General features: G+C 36.1%; 1 protein-coding gene across 7 annotated transcripts in view; it reads right to left on the reverse strand.

Moving 5' to 3' along the window:
* MYO3B (myosin IIIB) overlaps positions 1-20563 on the reverse strand; it is a 207186-nt gene that overhangs the window by 75697 nt on the left and 110926 nt on the right. For all 7 annotated transcript variants that reach the window (XR_002001994.1, XR_002001995.1, XR_002001996.1 and 4 more), the window contains 3 exons: positions 13012-13091; positions 8846-8923; positions 7073-7278 (listed from right to left, as the gene is read on the reverse strand). Coding sequence is in view for 4 of the 7 variants with exons in the window: in XM_019007566.2 (XP_018863111.1) it covers positions 7073-7278; positions 8846-8923; positions 13012-13091 (364 nt within the window). In the remaining 3 variants the exon portion in view is untranslated. The remainder of the gene's footprint in view (positions 1-7072; positions 7279-8845; positions 8924-13011; positions 13092-20563) is intronic.

Consider the following 20563-nt stretch of genomic DNA (forward strand, 5'->3'; position numbering starts at 1 on the left):
TTTTCCTGATATCCAACCTTAGCCTCCCATGGCACAACTTCAGGGCATTCCCTCATCAAAAGTAAGGTGGAAATGACTGTATCCATCACAAATAAGGACTACCAGTATGAGACTGGCTATTTATTTTTAATTAATTCTCCTTCAGAACTCCTTTTGTAGTGTCCATTCTGCACCATAAAAAGTCTCTAGATTTGTCTTCCAAAGCTTAAATCCATGCGTTTAGTGGGTATTTTTAAGTAAACACTTTGGTTTAGTGCCTGTTTTCATGACTGAATCACATAACTACAGACACCCAAGTTGTTTGACATGATGTGCTCAGGATAATTGTATGGCAGCACAGCAGGTGTGGCACAGGGTCATCCAATTTTTTTATCTGATTTAAAATCTCTGTACAGCTATGGGCCCTATGGAAAATTTTGGAGGAAGGTAAAATGTTTCACCCTTATGTGCAAACATTGTACATGATGAAATGGTAGAGAATACACCTGAAAAAAAGCTCTGGGGTATATACAACTGTTCATTTTGATTTACTAGTCTAATTTCATCTCTATCATACTTACGTAAATCTACTGGGCAGAGATCACAGATTGACCTCTACTTGCAACGTATCACCAAGAAACCAGAAACTTATTTTGTGAAAAGTAGGGCTAGAAATCCCATTTGCTTTCAGATGAGATGAAAATTTCACAACTTTTTTTTATTTATTTTTTTATTTCCATATTTGCACTTGTTATTTCAGCACAAAATATGGTAGCCAGGAATATTTTAGTGTTCTTCTCCATTAAACCAATATTTCTATCATAATTCTAAAAAATATAGTTTATGGTGCTTCATGTGCTATTTTCATAAACACGCACATATTTGTGCAAAACTGTATCCTTTCCCTGGGTTATACATCCTGCTTAAAAATTTCCTACACATGGCACACTCTCATCTACATGTTTCCTAGAAGTACTTGACTAATCACATTCTCAGTAGTGTAAGACTACGTAAGAGGAAAGTAATTTTCCCTCAGAAGAACTGATTTCTCAAACATGATGAAACCCTGGAATTCTGCATTTCTTACCTACTGGTTTTTACTCTGAAATACATACTAATCTTCATGGATGTGAATACTATTTCAGAAAAAACTTACATTAATATAGCATTAACTGTACTTACTAGTCATTAGAAATAAACTAAAATTTTTCAAAAGTTGAAATTAAACTCAGAACGCAAAGCTAGGGTGTGCAGAAGTAAGGTTAAATGCTAAAGACATCCAAGTTTGCTAAGATATGGAAAACTTCAGAAAGATTAGTTATGATTACTAACTTCAAGTTAGTAGTTATGATAACTAACTTCAGAAAGTTAGTTATGCATTAACTAACTGTTTAGGGACCTGGCATTTTAGTGTTGGTGGTTTCAAATTAAATAAACTGATTGTAAAAAAATGGTTTAATTTCCCTCTCCTCCCTAAAGGCTAAACTGTGAAACTGTTCCGTAAAATGCATTTAAACATCACCATTAACTACTATACCAGTGTCTCTTGCTGAAGTTCCCTTCACATTCCAGACTTAAAGTCTACCTCAATTATACATAATTAACTCAAAACAATAATGATTAACCCTTTTTCTCTTTAAAATAAAATGTAATGGCCTGAAGTGGATAATAGATGATATGTGAAAAGCATGAGGTTCAAAATCCCTTTCCAGCCAGACCACAAGCAACAATAGGAAGGTTTTCAAGATCACAAAACCATTTGTTCCTTCTCAGCCCTGGAACCAGAAACCTTAAAAAAATTACACTTTTTTTAGAACTAAAAGTGCTGAAAAATAATTTCCAAAATTTCTAACTTTTATTGGTTGTACCTCACCTCTGTCAGAAATTTTCAAATATGAATTCACAAAAATAATTACATTTGACTCTATATTAGCAATATAAATAAAGAAACCATAAAAATGATACATCTAAGATACTCTTGAAATTCAGTAACAGACACCTAGCACGCTGTAAATCATCAGACAAATATAGAATCACAGAAATACTCTCAGAAAAGCATAATTTGGTGCAATGTGTACATACTTTGTCAGCTAGCAGACTTTCCCCTCCTAATGTTTTCCTATCCTATCTCCATCCTGCAACCATTTACCAGGGTTCTGTGAATGGGAAAAGTCTAGAAAGTGTATATGGAAGGTGCAGTAGTTCACCATATTTAACGTGTATGGGAACATTCTATAGATCTGGTGAAATCTTAAAGCCACTGAAACAAATAAACATTTCTATGGATAATAGTCAAATCAAGGTATCAGGCAATGTCGAAATTATGTTTACATAAATCACTTATGAACATTGATATAGTGCAGGTTTACTGTTAAAAGTAGGCTTGCATTCAAAATGCATCATTTAAAAAGAAAGCATTCTTTCTCCATAGCAAATCTGTTGACTTCTAATTTAATTCAGTGCTTCCCTGCTTTAGCATAATAAGGAAGCGTATCAACACTGCATTTTTGGTGTTAGAAGAAAATTCTTACTGAGGTTATGTTTTACAGGATTTTGTAATGTTTGACCAGTTTTTATTCCTAGCTCCACTCCATGCAAAATGTGACTTATTAAGGCAAATGAGGCTTTATGTGGTAATGAGAAATGTAACACTGGTGGTTTAGAAACTGTGTATACCATGTGAACTAACAGTGTCCTTAAGCAAGTTTGTCCTGTGAGACTGAAAAGCAGAACCAGCCCCACTGGGATCACTGTTACATTAATAGCACTGGTATTGCCATGAGTGTACCATCTGAGTAGTATCATCTGACTACCGTGGTGTAGAATAGGTAATGCTTATAGTAAAAGTTTATCGTGTGTCTTAATGCAGTACAAAAAACTTTAATGCCTAACATAAACAGGCAGTGAAAAAAAAAAAAGACAATCCTTAAATGAAACTTGTGCAAAAGATCTCAACACATTCCTATGAACTGATGAGACATTACAAGCATGACAGCATTTAGTACCATGGGGCTACCGAGCCCATTATCTTTCAACCCACTGCAAAGTGTACACCCATAAAAGGAGGATCCAGCCAAAGGATATGTGGTGAGGACACACCACATCGTGTCATGTGAAGTCCAGGGGCACTCAGCAAGGAGTGTTCCATCCAGTGTGACCTTCAGCACAGGTTCTCACAAGAAAGCACAACTCCCTTAAGCTGTGCAATGCACGGTCACCACATGACCCCACATTTCAGGCACACCTGGTTGACTGATCAAGTTAATAACCTGTACCTAAAATCTGAGATTCCAGCCTGAAAAAACGGGCCATGTTGCTTCACAGCAAACATAAGACAGCTGCATCACATCAAGGAATGCAAGACAGGGCCAAGGGAGACAAAGTGTCTAAGACTTGACATGGATACAGTGTTTACTGGACTACAGATTACATTTTCCTACTTTAAGTAAAAGAATATGTATATCTATATACATAAAACAGATGGTAATATACTTGGTTGAAGAAACATTGTGTGAATGAGTTACAATTAAGCCCTCTCCTCACCATCTGTTTTTTAACCCAATAAACTATATCCAGGTTTGCAAATAATCTGCTCTACATGAAAACAGAAGAAATAAAGAGTAACAGAGCTTTATCTTTTGTTTACCTCCCACCTGATAAACTCTGAATGGGTCTGTTCCCTGCCTTTGATTGTTTTGTCCTCATATTTCCTGCTAGGAGTTTACAAAACAGCATTATTGAACAGGCAGATAAGAAGAACACCTATTTGTTTAATAACATCAAGGGAGAAAAAATGCTGGCTCATCCATTTTGTTGTTCAGTTGCTCAAAAGGATCAAAATACCAATTAACTTGCTGGCTTAAAAAAAATCTTTGATATCCTTACATTCACTGACATTTTGAAACTCTTCTTCATACTTGCCTAATGTCTTTTTGATTATGAACAAAGAAGTGGCAATCTGTTTAGCATTTGACCTGTTTTCTCAAACATTTTCATGTATTCAACTACTTAGTTCCTAAAAACACTTGACTAGACATAGCTGTAAGTTGAAGAAAAATGTTTCTTGTTCCACTGATAGCTTTATAAAGTATTACTTGATTTTATTTGCAAGAGCAAAAGAGAATAGAATTTGTTTTAAAATAAAGCATGAGCTGAACAAAGGATCAAGAACATCTCTCCCGCCCCCGCTTATATTCTGAACTCAGAAGTCTTCTTTGCTGTTGTGTAAATTGCTACATGTACTCCCCTCTCCTTCCCTTTTTGTGTTGACTTTCTTTCCTTAACAAATTACATCAATAATGTAATGTGTTTTAGTCCATCAAGTTGGACTAGAATCTTGGGGAGTTATTGACAAGATGTTAACCACAACTTGCTCTTATCTGCATGAATGGAAAGCTACAGTCAGCGCTGTTTTTATTACCATTAGTTTTCAAGACTGTATTCAAATTCAGTGCATTTTTGAATGAAAAGGAAGTCCTGATAAGAGAAGGCTTAATTTCCTCTCAATTTACACTAATTTCTGTGGAGTTAATCTTAGTTCACTTATGTGTAAATTGAATAAAAGTTGAGGTTAATAATTCTGCTTTTAGCTGCTCTGGGATATTGCAAAGATATAGTAACAATCACAAAAATTAATATGTTAAATGTGCTCTAGAATGGTGTGACCTTACTAAAATTATATATATAACACAAAAAAAAAGTTGGTATTGATCATGTCTGAAAATTGAATTGCCTTGATGGACAAATAAACATGTTAGTTATCCTTCCTGGGATATATAATCTGTAGTGTTTTCCTATTTCATATTCATTTGGTGTATTTCTATAAATCAGAAAAATTAGTAATTTTTCAGAATGAATTGATTAAGCTCTGGTTCATCATTAAAGATATCTGAATGCATGGACTGCAGATTTCCAAGCCCAAGTGACTGGTTTACAAGCATAAATCTATGCCATCTCTGGATTTTAGAAAGGACTGCAAAACGGTTTTTCCTTTAGCATCATATCACAGAATATGCTGAGTTGGAAGGAACCCACAGGAATCATAAATTTCAACTCCTGGCCCTCCAGAGTACCATCCTCAAGAGTCACACCATGTGCCTGGGAGCACTGTCCAAATGCTTCTTCTTGAACTCTTGTCAGGCTTGGTGTTGTGACCACTTCCATGTGGAGCCTGTTTCAGTGCCTGACCACCCTTCGGGTGAAGAATCTTTTCCTGATACCCAACCTCAATTTCCCCTAACAAAGCCTTAGGCCATCCCCTTGGGTCCTGTCACTGATCACCAGAGAGAAGAGATCAGTTTCTGCCCCTCCTCCCCTCCCAAGGAAGTTGTGACTGTAGTGAGGTCTCCCCTCAGTCTCCTCCAGACTGAAAGACCAAGTGACCTCAGCTGCTCCTCACACGGCTTCTTCTCAAGGCTCTTCACCATCTTTACGTGCTTCTTTGGACACTTCTCTATAGTTTTAATGCCTTATATTGTGGTGGCCAAAACTGCACATAATATTCAAGGTGAGGCTGCCCCAGAGCAGAGCAGGGCGAGCCAGTCCCTCCCTTGCCCAGCTGTGATGCTGTGCCTGCTGCCCCCCAGGACACAGCTGGCCCTCCTGGCTGCCAGGGCTGCTGACTCACATTCAACTCACCAGTGACCAGGACCCCCAGGTCCCTCTCTGTGGCACTGCTCTCCAGCACCTCATTCCCCGGTCTGTCCGTACATCCAGGCTTGCCCAATCCCAGGTGCAGAACTTGGCACTTTCCCTTGCTGAACTTTATATGGTTGGTGTTGCCCAGCCCTCTAATTTGGTGAGGGCTCTCTGCAGTCCCTTCCTGACTTCATGAAGTCAACAGCTCCTCTCAGTTTTGCATCATCTGTGAACTTGCTTAGTATCACTTCCAGCCTGCATCCAAGGCATTTGTGAGGATGTTGAGGAGCACAGGGCTGAGGATGGAACCCTGTGGAATCCTGTGAGTGACTGGACACACAGCCTGATGTCACTCCATTCACTATAACCCTTTTCTGCCCAAACTGGGAGCCAGATGCTCACCCACTACAATGACATGTTTATCCAGCTGTGGGCTGGACATTTGGTCCTGAATGATCCTGTGAGAGACAGTACCAACAGCTTCACTGAAATCCATGAAGATTACATCAACTGGCTTCCCTTGATCAGCTAGGTGGGTTACTGTGTCAAAAGGAAATCAGGTTTGATAAGCAAGACCTTTCTGTCATAAAGCTCTGTCTGCTGGCTGTGACCAGTGACTGCATTGTCTTTCAGGTGTTTTTCAATACCTCCCAGAATAATCTTCTCCATAACCTTACCAGGCACTGCAGTGAGACTAACGACTTGCTTTCAGTAGATTCACTAATTCTATATTGTCTGGATAAACAACCTTCAGTTCAAGAAATATCAGACCATGGTTGATTTAGCCATTCACTACTTGTTCCTACTACTGCCTAAATGGTTAATGGTTGTGCTGCTTCTCATTGTTGAATTGCCAATCCTACACAGGGAAAAACAGTAAATACTACACAAACCCACATTTAAAACACAGAGGAAAACATAATTATCATGTAGCCATACTGCCATCATAAAGACAATAGCATTTCCTGAATAAAATTTATAACTTTTTGAGATTGAGAATATATATTAAAGCCAGTAATAGCAGCCATGAGAAGTGTTACAGTGAACAGAGATTTGATTATAATTCATGATATCTCTAAGATAAATGACTCTGCAAAGCTAAATCTGAAGCTTTTATATAAATTCATTCTTAAACATGTGCACATTCTTCATATGATGGCTGAAGGTCACTGACTTTCCAAAATCCCTGAATTGTATGAGCAGGATGTATAATTTCTAATTGTTGCCTCTACAGATGGAACAGGTTTCCTACTTGAGTTCACTGCAGGTTTCACACTGACTGTTTTCCATTAGAGATCAGACACCTCTTGTAGTCTTTATCTCTGAAAGTCTGTCCTCATTAGAGATTCAGACCACACACCTATGAACAACATTTGTAGAACTTTCTGTACTTAAACACAGAATATCTCTTACTGAATAGAATATTAGAAAAACAGCACTATTATACAAGTCCTACCTTTTTACAAACTCTTCAAAGAGAATGCGATGAGAATACCCTTTTTGACGTATTTTGACAGTTTCCAGAATTCCAGTGTATCGTAGCTGCAGCAGAACTCTCTCATGAGAAAACATCAGTGCTTCTCGATCATCGTTAGGTTTAATGCAGCGGATAAAGTGAGGCTGTCCAACAACCATTTTGGATAAAAGATCCATGAGGGAATACTAGTAAGGAAAATAAAGAAGATGCACATACTTGACAAAAAACTGCAATGGAACTACTTTAGCAGGAGATTCATATTTGTAAACAGTTTGTAATGCTTGATTATATTTTAATCTGTAATGCTAACCTCCACTGCCTTTTACTCATTTTTAAGATTTCAGCTGAAACATGGAACCTATTCAAATTTTTCAGTTGTTAAAAAAAAATTAAATATTCTGAATCTGACTTCTTACTTATTACTCCTTTTCTCCTTATATCACATTTCCATAGATGAAGAATACCCATTAAAAAAAAAAAAATTGTCATAACTATAATTCCACTGTAGACACATTTGACTGATCAAATATCCCCAACAGAAACACAAGCTTTACCATGAAACAAACACTGAAATTCATGGCAAATCATGGTGAAAAGGTTGCAAGAAGTCATCAGTTCAGTGCTCTGTCCACAGAGAATACTAGATGTATCTTTAACATTTCAGGTACATCTCTGTTACATTAATTTTTCAGAATCACTGAGAATTTAAACTGCACAGTCTCCCTAGAAATCTGTTGAACTGCTATATTATCATGACTATTCATAAAGTTCTTAGCATCTAACATAAATCTTGCCACTGAAATGTAGATCCATTACTACTTTTCCTATCCAGTCTAGACACACAGAACTATTTCTTCCATTTCATTTTAAGCTAAAATGAAAAACATTTGATCAGATCATATATATCTTTTTTCCATTGGCTCCTCTAAATACTGATAATCCTGCTCTATACTCACCTCATTAAGCTGTTCTATGATAAGGATATATTGTCAACTACATTCAATCTCATATACCCATATGTGTCTCAAAATCACATCCAATTCCAAGCTTAAAGTCTTGACTCACATTTGCTAGCACAACTCTGTGAACTTTCTCATTCCGCATGGTACAAGTGCAGCCTAAGAGACAACTACTGAAAACTTTTCCACTTTGGAATGACTGCAAGAAAAAAACCCCAGTAACCAGGAGTCTTGTCAGCACTTTCTTGGCTCCTAAGCTTCCAGTTCCAAAATTCTCAATGTCTTTTCCCTGTCTGTTTGATTTAAACACACATGCAGAATATGTATTACTTCAGACAGGATTACTACTGATAAAATGGCAATCTGTACTATTTACAACATGATTTCCAAAATATGGATTATTTTTACTTATTAGCATAAATCAAAAAAATCTTAATCTTTAAAGGCATGTATGCCTCACCTTGTGAAAAATATGAAGACTTCAGTGATCTATTTTATTGTAAAAAATTAGTGTTCTGTTTATAATGAGACCTGTTCTAGACCTCTAGCATTTTAGACAGAAAATAGTCTAGGCTCTAGATTCTGTTATCAGCGTATTCAATGAAATTATAAAAATACAAGTATGAGGAAAAGAGAAAAAAACAAAAAAAAAGTTTATGAATCTACAAAGGACTTGTAACAGAATAAAAAAAATTCTCTTATATTTCTCTTTGATCCTACTATCCCACAAATATTTTAGATATATCTATTGTTCTTATTATTAAAATGCTTGTTTTCGTTTTAATTATTGTACCCTAAAATAGGAAGCCATAGTTTGCCGCTTCATGTTAGTTGTTTCCTCAGGATGCCGCATGACCTCCATTGTGTCAACCTGGAAGACAAAACTCTGATGTTAGGACTGTTCCAGAAACACTACAGACCCACCCCACCTTGCCTATGAAAGGCATGGGTTCTGAACCATGGGTTCAGTTTTTGCTATAGTCATTCCTTCAGGTGTGAGTACTTCAGAGTACTTTGTCAGAGATAGCAAGGCCAGCTTCTAACGGATGCAGGACACATACTGATTTCAAAGAGGTCTCTAGGCGTTTTGATTTTTTTTCATAGTGTAAAAGCACCCTAGATTTATGATAGTATAATACTCAGCCAGTGAAATAGCTGTCAAGTTGCAATACCTTAGGAACTGATTTCTAGAAAGTATTCCTCTTATTGCCACTAAACTGAACTCCAACAGGACTCGTAACTGTAAGAAGAGTTATCATATTTGTAATAGCCAGAAAATAAACTGAACTGCTTCATTTTGCTAATGTATGGAAAAAAATACTGTAGGATGAGTGGCAAACAAAGTAGGTAGTCCCAGAACACATTCCCTTCTCCTAATATAGTTATTATTACTTACTTTGTATTGCCAAGAATCTCAGCCATCTTATTCTGCTGAACCGTCATAGCATACCACTTTATCAGCATTGCAGAGAGTTATTTTTAGAGGATATACATGGACAGTGAACATACTGCTCCTTACATACTGTAGATTTTAGTTATATTGTTAGTACAGCTGTTCTTATCAAAATGAAAACAGAATTTATGAATGAGTATAACTGTGGTTACCCATAACAAGCAGATTGCGTTGCTGCATTACAGCTCAACAAAATTAAAGAAAATTAACCAGCATCCTTTTTGCATGGAGCATTAACAGAATTTTAGCATTCACTTGCTTTGTGGTAGTTTACCATCTGCTCTGGCCAGGTGGCACTTGTATAAAGCAGATAATGCGGTTGTCAGCACCTGTGCTACACTTCCCGGACTTTGCTCCACAGAATCATTTCCAACACTCATTGACTTAAGAACACTCTTCTGGACACTTAAATAATTGCTGAAAGATTACAGTTCTCAATAAAGTAACTGAGACTCTTACCTTCAGGAGGTATTTAGGAGACTGCATGCAAAATATAAAGGAAATGAAGCGCTAAGTAATAATGGATCAAAAAAATGGATTTTGTGTTGGGGAAGAACTCAAATCTAGTGAGGTCAAGATTCAGAACACAGATGGCGCAAATGAAGACAGAGTTCAATAAGGGTTACCATAAAAATTTCAGTATGTTTTTGTAATATGTGGTGTTCTGGCCCAGAGTGGCACACATGCACTGGTATACATCTCAAACTAACACAGGAGAAGAAGAATAAAAAAGTAATTAAAAAAGAGAGATGCAGTTTGCTAAAAGAACACTCTGTAAAATATTCCAGGAAAAATGCATTATCAGCACAGGTAACATCAAACATCTTAAGAGGTTATGTGACAAAGTAAATATCAATGACCTAATCAAATAGCAGGCATGTCCATGGGGAAGGATGTTGGAAAGCTTCAAGATAATCTTGACAAGACATCTAGTTTCTGAGGACTGTTATCTAAATCTCTAGTAAATGTCAGGTAGAAGACAAAAGCCGTAACAGTAAGTGCTGACAGTAAGTTCAGAATAACTGGTAATATTTAATGTTAAAAGACACACAATTTAATTATAAATAAGATCAAATCAAGAACAAAAGCAAATAGTTTGAAGACTGATCTGAGCCCAAATGCCAATGAATTTGAGGTTCTAAATAGGATTCTTCTCTGTCTTGAAAAGCAGAGACTCAGTGATATTGTTGGAGACTGACCACTCAGAACCTCTCATATTCATATCTCATGTATCTACTGGTCAATAAAGGGCAGTATCATCTCTTTTTCACAGCTGCTTATTTTCACCAAAACTGTAGAATGTTACCATCTTGGGACTGCTGCTCTATCAAATATGGTTTACAAGAGGCTGGTGGGTTCAAAAGAGTTTTGTTTTGGTTTGTTTGGTTTCTGTTAGGGCAGCAAAGGGAATGAACACACGGAAAGACAGATGGTCAGAAACACTCACAGAGGAGATGTAAAACACTTTTTCTCAGAAAATTAGGCAGAAAGCAGTATTGTTAGATTTCTTTTCCTATGAATGAAGTTGTAAATTCAGATCTGTGCAATATGTAAGAACTAGAATCAATTTCAGAATCTTTTTGACAATAGACCCTGAAGCTGAGGGGATTTTCTTGTAAGACCTTTTAAGAAGTTTTGTCTCTCCTTACTGTAGAACACTGCTTGTCTATGAAGCAACACAATTTTATGGTAGGGCAACAACGCCATGCACAACAGACAATAGGCTTTCTCACAACTGGCTTGCTAGAAAATGACAGAACATTAAAAGAATGTCATGATACCTTGTATTTTAAATCACTAGCTACTCCTTTTAAACAAAAATGAAGCTATTTCAACTATTAAGTCACATTTTTACATGACAGCTATAGTGACCTACAATATGAATTTATATAATTACAACTGTAATGGAAAACAGCTTGACCTACAAAAGTCAAACTGTTTCATCACTAAAAAGACTCCTTTTAATAGTTTTGAAACAATTAAAAGAACGATTTATGACATCATGTCATCTTATGAAGACACTTAAAATTATGACTTTCCACATATTGACCACACCTGCTGCTGGCATGCTATGAAATACTGTAAAACCAAAAAATATGTTAAGCAAAAATCCCTCTTAAAATAAATAATGATAAAAAATTTCCAAACTTCCAAACAAAATTATTACATTTGGATTTTTTAAAACAAATTTTAAGATAATAATTTAAGATATGTTTCCTGAAGTTGTTTTAATTAGGTGCTTTTCAAAATTCTAATAAAGTTTTTTATCTAAAAGTTATTTAAATTAACATTTTCTAAATAGTGTTGCATGTCTTTTCTTTTAGCTCCTTTTATAAAGTTTGAAGGGTGAGTAAAGCCCACTTAAACAGTACTTATTAACTGATTGTGTTTGGTAAAGCTCTAGAAGTGAGCTGCTCTATTACAATCCTGCTGTATCAATAAAATGCATGCTTAGAAAGCTTGTGCTGAATATAGCTGGATGTGGAAGACAACGTGTAAGTAACACAAGAAAATTGGAAAGGCCACCCTTCAGCACTGAAAGTATTTACACCAGACAGGAAATAATAGTCTGAAATCCACATCTGTATTTGCAGGTACAGTGAAGGATACAGACATCTGGATGACATAAATCACCACACTGATGTTCGAGCATGAACTCCAAATACCAGAAGATAACAAGAAGAAATAGAAAACCCAAACCATAAAATTCTGTAGATTCTGAACAGTTGCTGTTATCACACTTGCTTTAAAAATTTATTACTGTTTGTTTTGAAGAAAACCCAAACTCCCAAACCGTAACTAAGCTAACTCTAACAAGTACCACTTAGGAAGCAGGGAGGGGGTGTACATACCATCAGCTTCAAGGGACAACAGGTTTCTTCACAATTTAAGTGTACTCAGTTGTAATCCTACTAATTGCCATAAAATTATCCCATCTTTTTGTAGTTAAGCCACATACTTTTGTGGAAAAATTCAGCAGCATTTAAATTCTACAGTTCTTGATACAGAATAGTGTTTTTGCTCAGTCGTTTTCCAGTTGTCTACCAGTCACAAACATCTACTGGTTTTTCACTTCCAAGTTGAATAAAAAAGAAATAGATCTTTTAAAAAAAAATGTATTTTGCCTTGCATACTGTTAAAATACACTATTCAAATTTTACCTAATAAGACCTCTTTCTAGGTCAAAATTGTCAGAGGAAAACCTTGACCCCTTTGAAATAAAGAGGACTGTTGATATGGATGTAACAGATTTCTCTCCAAAGGTTTAAAGATTAATCAGTAGTAAATTGGTTCTTCACTGAATTCTGCAATAGGTTCATCACTAATACTGGAAACCATGCTTCAGGACAAGGTGCACATTACTGATAGTAAAGGCAGACTCTTATTTGGTAAGACTACTCTTCGGTAAGACTCACTCTACACCAACATCAGCTAAGTATTGTGTACACAGTCTCACTGTGATATTTTATAAACAACTGCCTGTCCTTAAAGGGAACACTACTAACCTTGATACGCCCAGCACTGAGCTGCGGAGGCAAAGACCGAGATGCTGCTGTCACTCTCGCTCTTGCTTGTGCTAAATTACCTGTTCAAAAAGAAAGAAAACCAGACTTCAAAAACTATTTAAGAAGCTTAGAAGGGAAAATTTGTACTGTGTAAAATCAGTTTGTACAATAGTACTAAAAATAGCAGACACCACCACACTTCTTCCACACCCCTCTCATTACCAATTGTGCCTGCAAAGCATTCAGCACAGGCATGACAGAGTGCAGTGTTGATTTAGAGGGGAGGAAAAAGTCAGTGATAAGGTGGTATGTCACTGACCTTAGCTACTGAGGTGATGAAAACAACGACAGCACAAAGGCATACAGCTCAATCACTAGTAATCAATTTCTCTGTGACTCACTGAGAGATTTGGAAGTACAAAAAGACTCCAGAATCAATCTTGTTTCAGTGAAATCACATGGATCCTCAAGTGTTAACACAGTATCTTAAACTTACAAACTAATGAAAGAGATGAGAAAATAATAAGACAGCACCATTTTTTGACCATTTGACATTTAATTCTCAATCTTATTGTAACTCAGAATTTTTAAAGACTGACTCAATTTCCCAGGCAAAAATATATTGTGGTGTCAAGCAAAAGACTAGTGCCTTTTTAAAAATCTAAGGTATGATGTGTCCTAAACTTTTTCTTCTGTACTTGTAGAAAGCCAAAGTCATCACAAAGTAACTTTTCAAAATAAAGCCTAGGAGAAGAGAGAGGAACTGATATCGGACTTGCATATGCAAGACACTCTGTATATTTCAAAGTTTTAGCAAGTCTAGCACAAGATGTCCAAATGTTTTCTCTGGCTATATCTTCAGAGGCTAAACTGTGATTAATAGCATTGAAAGAACCCTTTGAAGCAGGATTGGTGACATCAAAGCCCTAATCCATGGGTGGCAGGATTTTTATAATGAGTGGGAAGCATTTTAACACATTTCAAAGGATTTACAGCATGAATAAACAATAGGCCTCTGCAGATGTACCACACACCTTTCAGAACCAGAACACATAAATAAGTGTCTATTTTAATTTAAATGTAAATAAAGTGTTAACACTTCTTTCAGATGCTAAATGACTTGTTTGCATCAACTCCAGTGTTTAGCTGTTAGCTTCACAGAAAGGCAGTAACTCTAAACAGTCTTCAGAGTTTTGCTAAATTGTGTATTACATAACTAGTAAGGAGGCACGATGGGAAAAACGAAAACCAAGAACACCAAATCGCTGGTAAAGAAACCCAAATGCTGATAATATTTCCCTAAAAGAGTAGAGAAAATCCAGTGTCCACTGAAAGGAACTTCTGCTTTTACTTTACTCTGAACAAGAAAAATACCAAACCCCCCGAAATAATCTGGGGGCCAGAACTCAAACACAGCACTCCTTGTTCAAACATTCTAATTAATTTAAAGAAGTATTTCTCTTTTAAGCTGCTGGCACTGGTATTGAAACAATACTGCAAAACCAGCATGTCACTTCCAGATCTAACATTGTACATTATTTGAGTTTAAATCGTGGCCCAGAACACAAGGTATGTCCGCTATTTTGGAAACTGTTTTAGGCTATTATACTCTGTATGTTAATGAGAACCACAACTGTTTGGGAAACCTTGAATATCTATGCACATGCAAGGTACATTCTGTAAATACGTGTATCTCTCCAAAGTTAAAATGAGGACTTCAGTGAACAAGTAGATGGTGAAATAATTTTTCTTCCAGTTGCAATTTTGGTATTTTTGTATTTTAGAAGTTATCCTTTTGGGCCTATTTTGGCTAAAATAGCCTGGAAAGGTTGTTTTTGGCTAGGTTTCAGATTAGCAAGTCTAAAGCTTGAAAGCCTTGCACTGAAGAACTGACAACACATGATAAAAGAGGGGAGATGAGAGAAGAAAGGACTTTGAATCAGACTGTTTAAAATGATTAAAATTTTGTTGTATTTTGTAACAACTCCAATAATGAAATAAAATTTAGAATGATTCTATAGCAGCTCAAGGTTCACCAAACTCAATGCTGGCATTAGGTTTCTATGGTTCATAATTAATACCCCTGAAGTCTCCCTTAGTTTCTCATGCAAAACTAAAACTAAACGTTTCTGATATGGCAAGCCAAGCAAATAAACACACATTTTAATTAATCACAAATCTTTAATGATTTCACAAATGAAAAAAAACAAACCCGAAGTGTTCAGTGTCCACTTAAAAAAAGAAATGCTTTACTTATTGTGCCTTTGTTCTAGTTACTTCCTTCTAGGAATGGATTCTTACCAGTGCTTATTTCATGTGTCAAATGAATTCCTATTAGATTGAATCCATGGAAAAAAATATTACTAGGATTTTCTTTTTCAGCTGACACACAAAATGATACTTCAATAAAAGTTTCTGATTTACTCATCTTGTGTGGCTCATGCTCAGGAAAAATAACTACCAATCTTTAACATGTCTATGCCATTAAAACTAGCAAACAGAATAAATGTGGTTTGAAAATCAGTCCACATAATGAGAAATATTTGATCCAGGGTTAGCATGGTGTTCACAGTCAGTAAAATTTGGTACCTATCTCTGCATTTGATTTTCATTTACAAGGTAATTTATACCTTAACACATCAAAAATAATTAAATGTTAATCCTCTTTGTGAAAAGCATTAAATATTTGAAAAATGAATGTTTATAGATAATAACATAGGCAGCTTGAACTGCAAAGGGTTCCCTGAAAGGTTAAACTAGTTAAAGTTTCAAAGATTGCACTGTGCTCTTCAGAAGTCTAGCTTCACACCAATTATATGGTCAAAACTTCAGACAATACAAATGACACCCCTGTAGACTAAATGCTACCTACATTCAATCAAAGTCCATAAAATGGACCAACTAACTCATATAAAACCCTCTCAAAATTATCTTAGGTTTTTGGGATTTAGTTTTTGGTGGGTTTTTTTTGTTTGTTTGTTTTGTTTTGTTTTGTTATTTGTTTGTTTGTGCTTTGTTGGTTTTTAGGGACGGGAAAGAAGTTAATGATTAAAGTTAGGATTAATCTTTTAAACACGTACATGTTTAATTTTACTCACATGCACTTCACTAGGACAGCTCATCTGAACAATTAAGGCTCCTGCCTATGCACCTGGATCAGAGACTAAGGTCTCTGGGATTCATTGTGTCAGTGGAGGAGTCTGTCAGACCTAATGTATCTCTTTTTCCCTCTGTTCAATAAAGTTAAGAATGAAGTTTATGCATTCTCTTTAATGGTTTGAGAAGTTTCAGACATTAAAGTTTGTGAAATGGTCTTAGAGTTTTCAAGGGAAAAAGAAGTAGCAGCACAAAATCTATGCACTCACTGGCTAAGCTCAGAGTCAAGGCTCAGCAAACCTCCCTTTGTCTTGAAGCTGTTTAGATCTCCCATCTCTGCAAAAATGTTCTTCACTGATTCCTCATTTCAGCTAGGTGAGAAAGACCATATTATCAAAAAACTGCATCTCTTCTATTATGCAATGCCAAACAGAAGTTTTGAAAGTATTTACATCACACACAAAGAAGAAAGTGGGTTTTTTTTTTCAAGTTGGACTTTGGAAGTGGTCTCCAGATCTCAAAAAGGAGTAGTCAGCATTCCTGGCTTCTTATTTGCATCCCTGGTAGTTACTCACTATGTGATTTGGCTGAATTAATGATTTGTCCAGCTTTGTGTTGACTTTATGTACTAATTAGGAAAAAGTACACACTCTGTTTGGATATTCTGGTATTACCTATGGTTTGTGCGTCATTTATTCTTAGGTATTGGGTTCTGTAAGTAGTAACAAGCAAATATTAGCAATATCAGCACTGTATTTATAACCTTGGTTTGATTATGCCTGCAGTAGATCACTCCTTCCAAAGTAAGAGCATGCCAGGTAAGAAATATGTTAAGCTTTGACACAACATTCAGTTTGTGAAGTGGAAATGACTTACTGAGCAGAAGTCTAATGACAATGTCACCTTATTGAACATGACATACCAGGGATAGTACTATTATATAGAGGACAAGTACAAGCTCTTTCCTTATCCTCATATATTTTATTAATTTCTTTCATGCTTCTGGTTCAGATAAAGAGGGGTTACTTCAAACACCATGTAGATACAGTATAATATGGTCAGAAATGCTACAATCCATTCATATTTCATTGACATTACTTCTAATCACAGCTATGCACTCATACTCCAGAAGAGGTACACGGCCAGATGACGTCTTTGACATACACAGATTCTTCTCTGTCTTTTCTTTCAGTACATTTTATCTGGCCAAAGGAATTTGACTGCTTATCTCCATAATGCATTTTCATCTTCTGCTACTGTAAGACTGAGCTTTTAGCTCAACTACAAATGAATACATGTACTTTTTTTATTGGGTACTAATTTGAATCTGGTCACTGACTATCAAAACTCTGTTCTTTTGAGTTATTGAGAGTCATTGAAGTCATTTAAGCTAATCTTATGCAACAAAAAGAGCTAAGAATCCAATTCTCTCATATACTACACATTTTACACAAGAATCTATTTATAAAAATACTGTCTATAGAGCACAACTATCAATACAGATAGACCCCAACTACTGCTTCTTCTGAAAAGACAATTACTTTACTTCCTATTAATAAAAACCCCAAGAAATACTATTTCCAAAATCAGATATACCAAACAGAATCTAATCAGCATAAAAGCTTAGTAATAGTAAAGCCCACCTGGGAATAATCTAATTACGAATATTTGCTTCAGGAGCAAAAATATGCATCCTTCTGGCCCAGATGATTTGAAATGAAAAGTCTGTACCACAGTGAACTGAGGAATTCTGATACTGATTCTCAATTAGATTAAGGATTTCTTTAGTCTTTTAGCATGAACTAGACACCAAAAATATTTGCAGATACTTAAAAGTTTACATTGCTAGACTGGGATTGGAGAACCTAAGTTCAGTGCTGTTACACTTCTATTGCATACACTGCAGACACTTCAGTGGTCACTTCCCACATTAGGAGGGCACACACTGGCAAACACAGCATCATGTCTAAAGCAACAAATAAAACTTTGCTTGTAAGTATCATTGCTGCCATGTTTAACTATTGTTTTAACACAGTAGGTTAGTAGGTTTCTTGTAGAATGGAAAGGAACAGAGACACAGCAGCTGAGATGAAATGAAGGTCAAAATGCTGCTGTACTCTGTACATACCTACATATATAGTATCTATGCATACTATAGATCTGTGAAAGTATGATGAGAGTCAGACAGATCCTAACTTTTATCCTTACCTACAAGAAGAACAAATTATGGTACTAGTTAAACTAGTTAATGGTAGTGCCTAAGGAATTTTTCTAACACAACCTTAATACTAACTGCTGCTTTAAGCAACATGCCCGATTTTCAAGCTAAATTGAACCAAATGTGTATTCATCTAGTTGACTGGGAGTATGTTCACTGAAAGACAGATATTTCCTGAAGTATCATGGGCACAATCTGTGATCATAGGACATAAAAACAAACGTTATGCAATTCTCATAATCATTTGACATGACCAAACTTACACACAGTAGGCAAAACACGTATGGTATAGCCTGAGGACATGATAAAGAGGTTCCTGGGCACAGGCCAAGGGATGATCATGTGGTTCTGGAAAACAGAGTGGCAGAGTAGAGAGTAGACTGCTGTCTGGCCACAGCTAGGAGGGCATAGGTTGGGCATCTTAGTGTAAACACAGGACTAATGATAGGAATGGCACACTAAGAACAGTGAGTGCTAACTATCTGAAGCTTCATCTAGACAAAAATAAAATACACTTTAAAAGTTTGGAAAATGCCAAGTTCTTGTATAAATAATGGTGCAATTTTCTACTGCTTGATGTTCACCATTTCCTTTAGTCAGGTCTGTAGCCTGATTAGCTGGAGACCTGACCAGCTGGCTGGCTGAAGAGAGGCTAGTCACATCCTGATCCAGTCAGGCTTCTAGCAGCTGCATTACAGAACAAATTGGCTTGGATTTTTACGATTTATATGTTGTCAGAACATGTGGGCCATTTCTTTCAGATATGGTCCTTAGCAATTTCCTTATATATCTCTTGTAGCGTACAGTTTGATGCTGTTGTACATTATCAGCTCAGTACAACAAACCTTAAATTCTCTGGAGAACAGATAGGACAGAACACTGCTGCTGTCAGGACAGTACCTCACCATCAATGCAAGGTTTTCTGCTGCCCCAGCAGATTGCCCTACTATCTGTAGCACATCTGTAACTGAGATCAGAAGAAAACTACAGAGGTGAATTTTCTGTGAAACTTCATTGTTGATGAATTCTTCAGTGATTTTAAGCATTGGTCAAAATAATCTTGTTCTACTTACATCTACTCAGGACAAGTTTACTTCTTCCAGAGATATGTGGAAGAATAGTTCTAAAACCATACACAGGTTGGAAATATAGTTACTCTATGTTCTGATTCAGCTCTAGTCTCCCCCATTGTTTTATGTAGTTGATACATTTTCACTTGCATGTTATGTAGAATTTTTCCCCCCTAAACTGTATATGCTTTATCCAGAAAAGTGAAAGTATGATTATAAACAATATGGTAGTTATGCCATTGTTCTGTTGAGCTTCATAGTGCTCAGTTTAACTTGAGGCCACAGTTTCTACAACAACAGTGAATAAACAGGAAATCCAGGAGAAGACAAGAACTGTGATTTCTAGCCCTTTGCTTGTATTTCCAGAGTATACTCATTCTCCATACAATGTTTAAAAAATTTATGGTATATATTCCATCACTCAGGGCCTACTGCTGAAGCTGCTCCATACATATAAAGTCTGGTCAGAATCCTACTAAAGAATGAAGATCCCCAATTAATTCAGTGACAAAAAAAAATCAGGTGCAAAGATGCAACTGAAAGCACGTGGAAAAAAAATATGGAACATTTTCTCTGTTCTCACTATTATTCTCACTCTCCCTAGTCATCAAGACCCTAAGGCTAGATAGGCTAAAAAATGGTGTCAAAATCAGGTTTTGAAACTTCAAGGCAAGAACTGTCTTTTAAAAATCTTAATTTAAGATGAAACAAAGTTACAGAACTTTATGAAAGTCACAGATCTTCCTATTTTTGAAATATAGGCATTTTTAGTGTTGACAACTAATGTAATCAAGTCTCAGAGGCTTCTCAACTGAACCACTGCTCCCTTGGATGTCAGCACTTCTGTATATTATCACAGTTGGCAGAGAATCAGTTGTTTTTGTGGTAAAGCAAAACATTAATTATATTTGTATTTCCACTCTTAATGAAATAAATAACCTTTCATACAAATACCCACAAACACATTTTCTTTGTCACTGTGACCTGCTATCCAGACAGCTCAATTAACCACTCCTACATCAAGACAAGTCAGGCCAGAATAAGGAAGACAAAATTAAATAATAATAGATAATACTGGTTCAGTAGAGTACAGGACTTTACAGCTTATTGTAAGGTGAAGGAATAAAGAAAAATTATTAAAGTACAAAATTACAGTAAGATTGCACAA

The sequence above is a fragment of the Parus major genome, chromosome 7 (genome assembly GCF_001522545.3).
Source record: "Parus major isolate Abel chromosome 7, Parus_major1.1, whole genome shotgun sequence".
In the NCBI taxonomy this organism is placed as follows: domain Eukaryota; kingdom Metazoa; phylum Chordata; class Aves; order Passeriformes; family Paridae; genus Parus; species Parus major.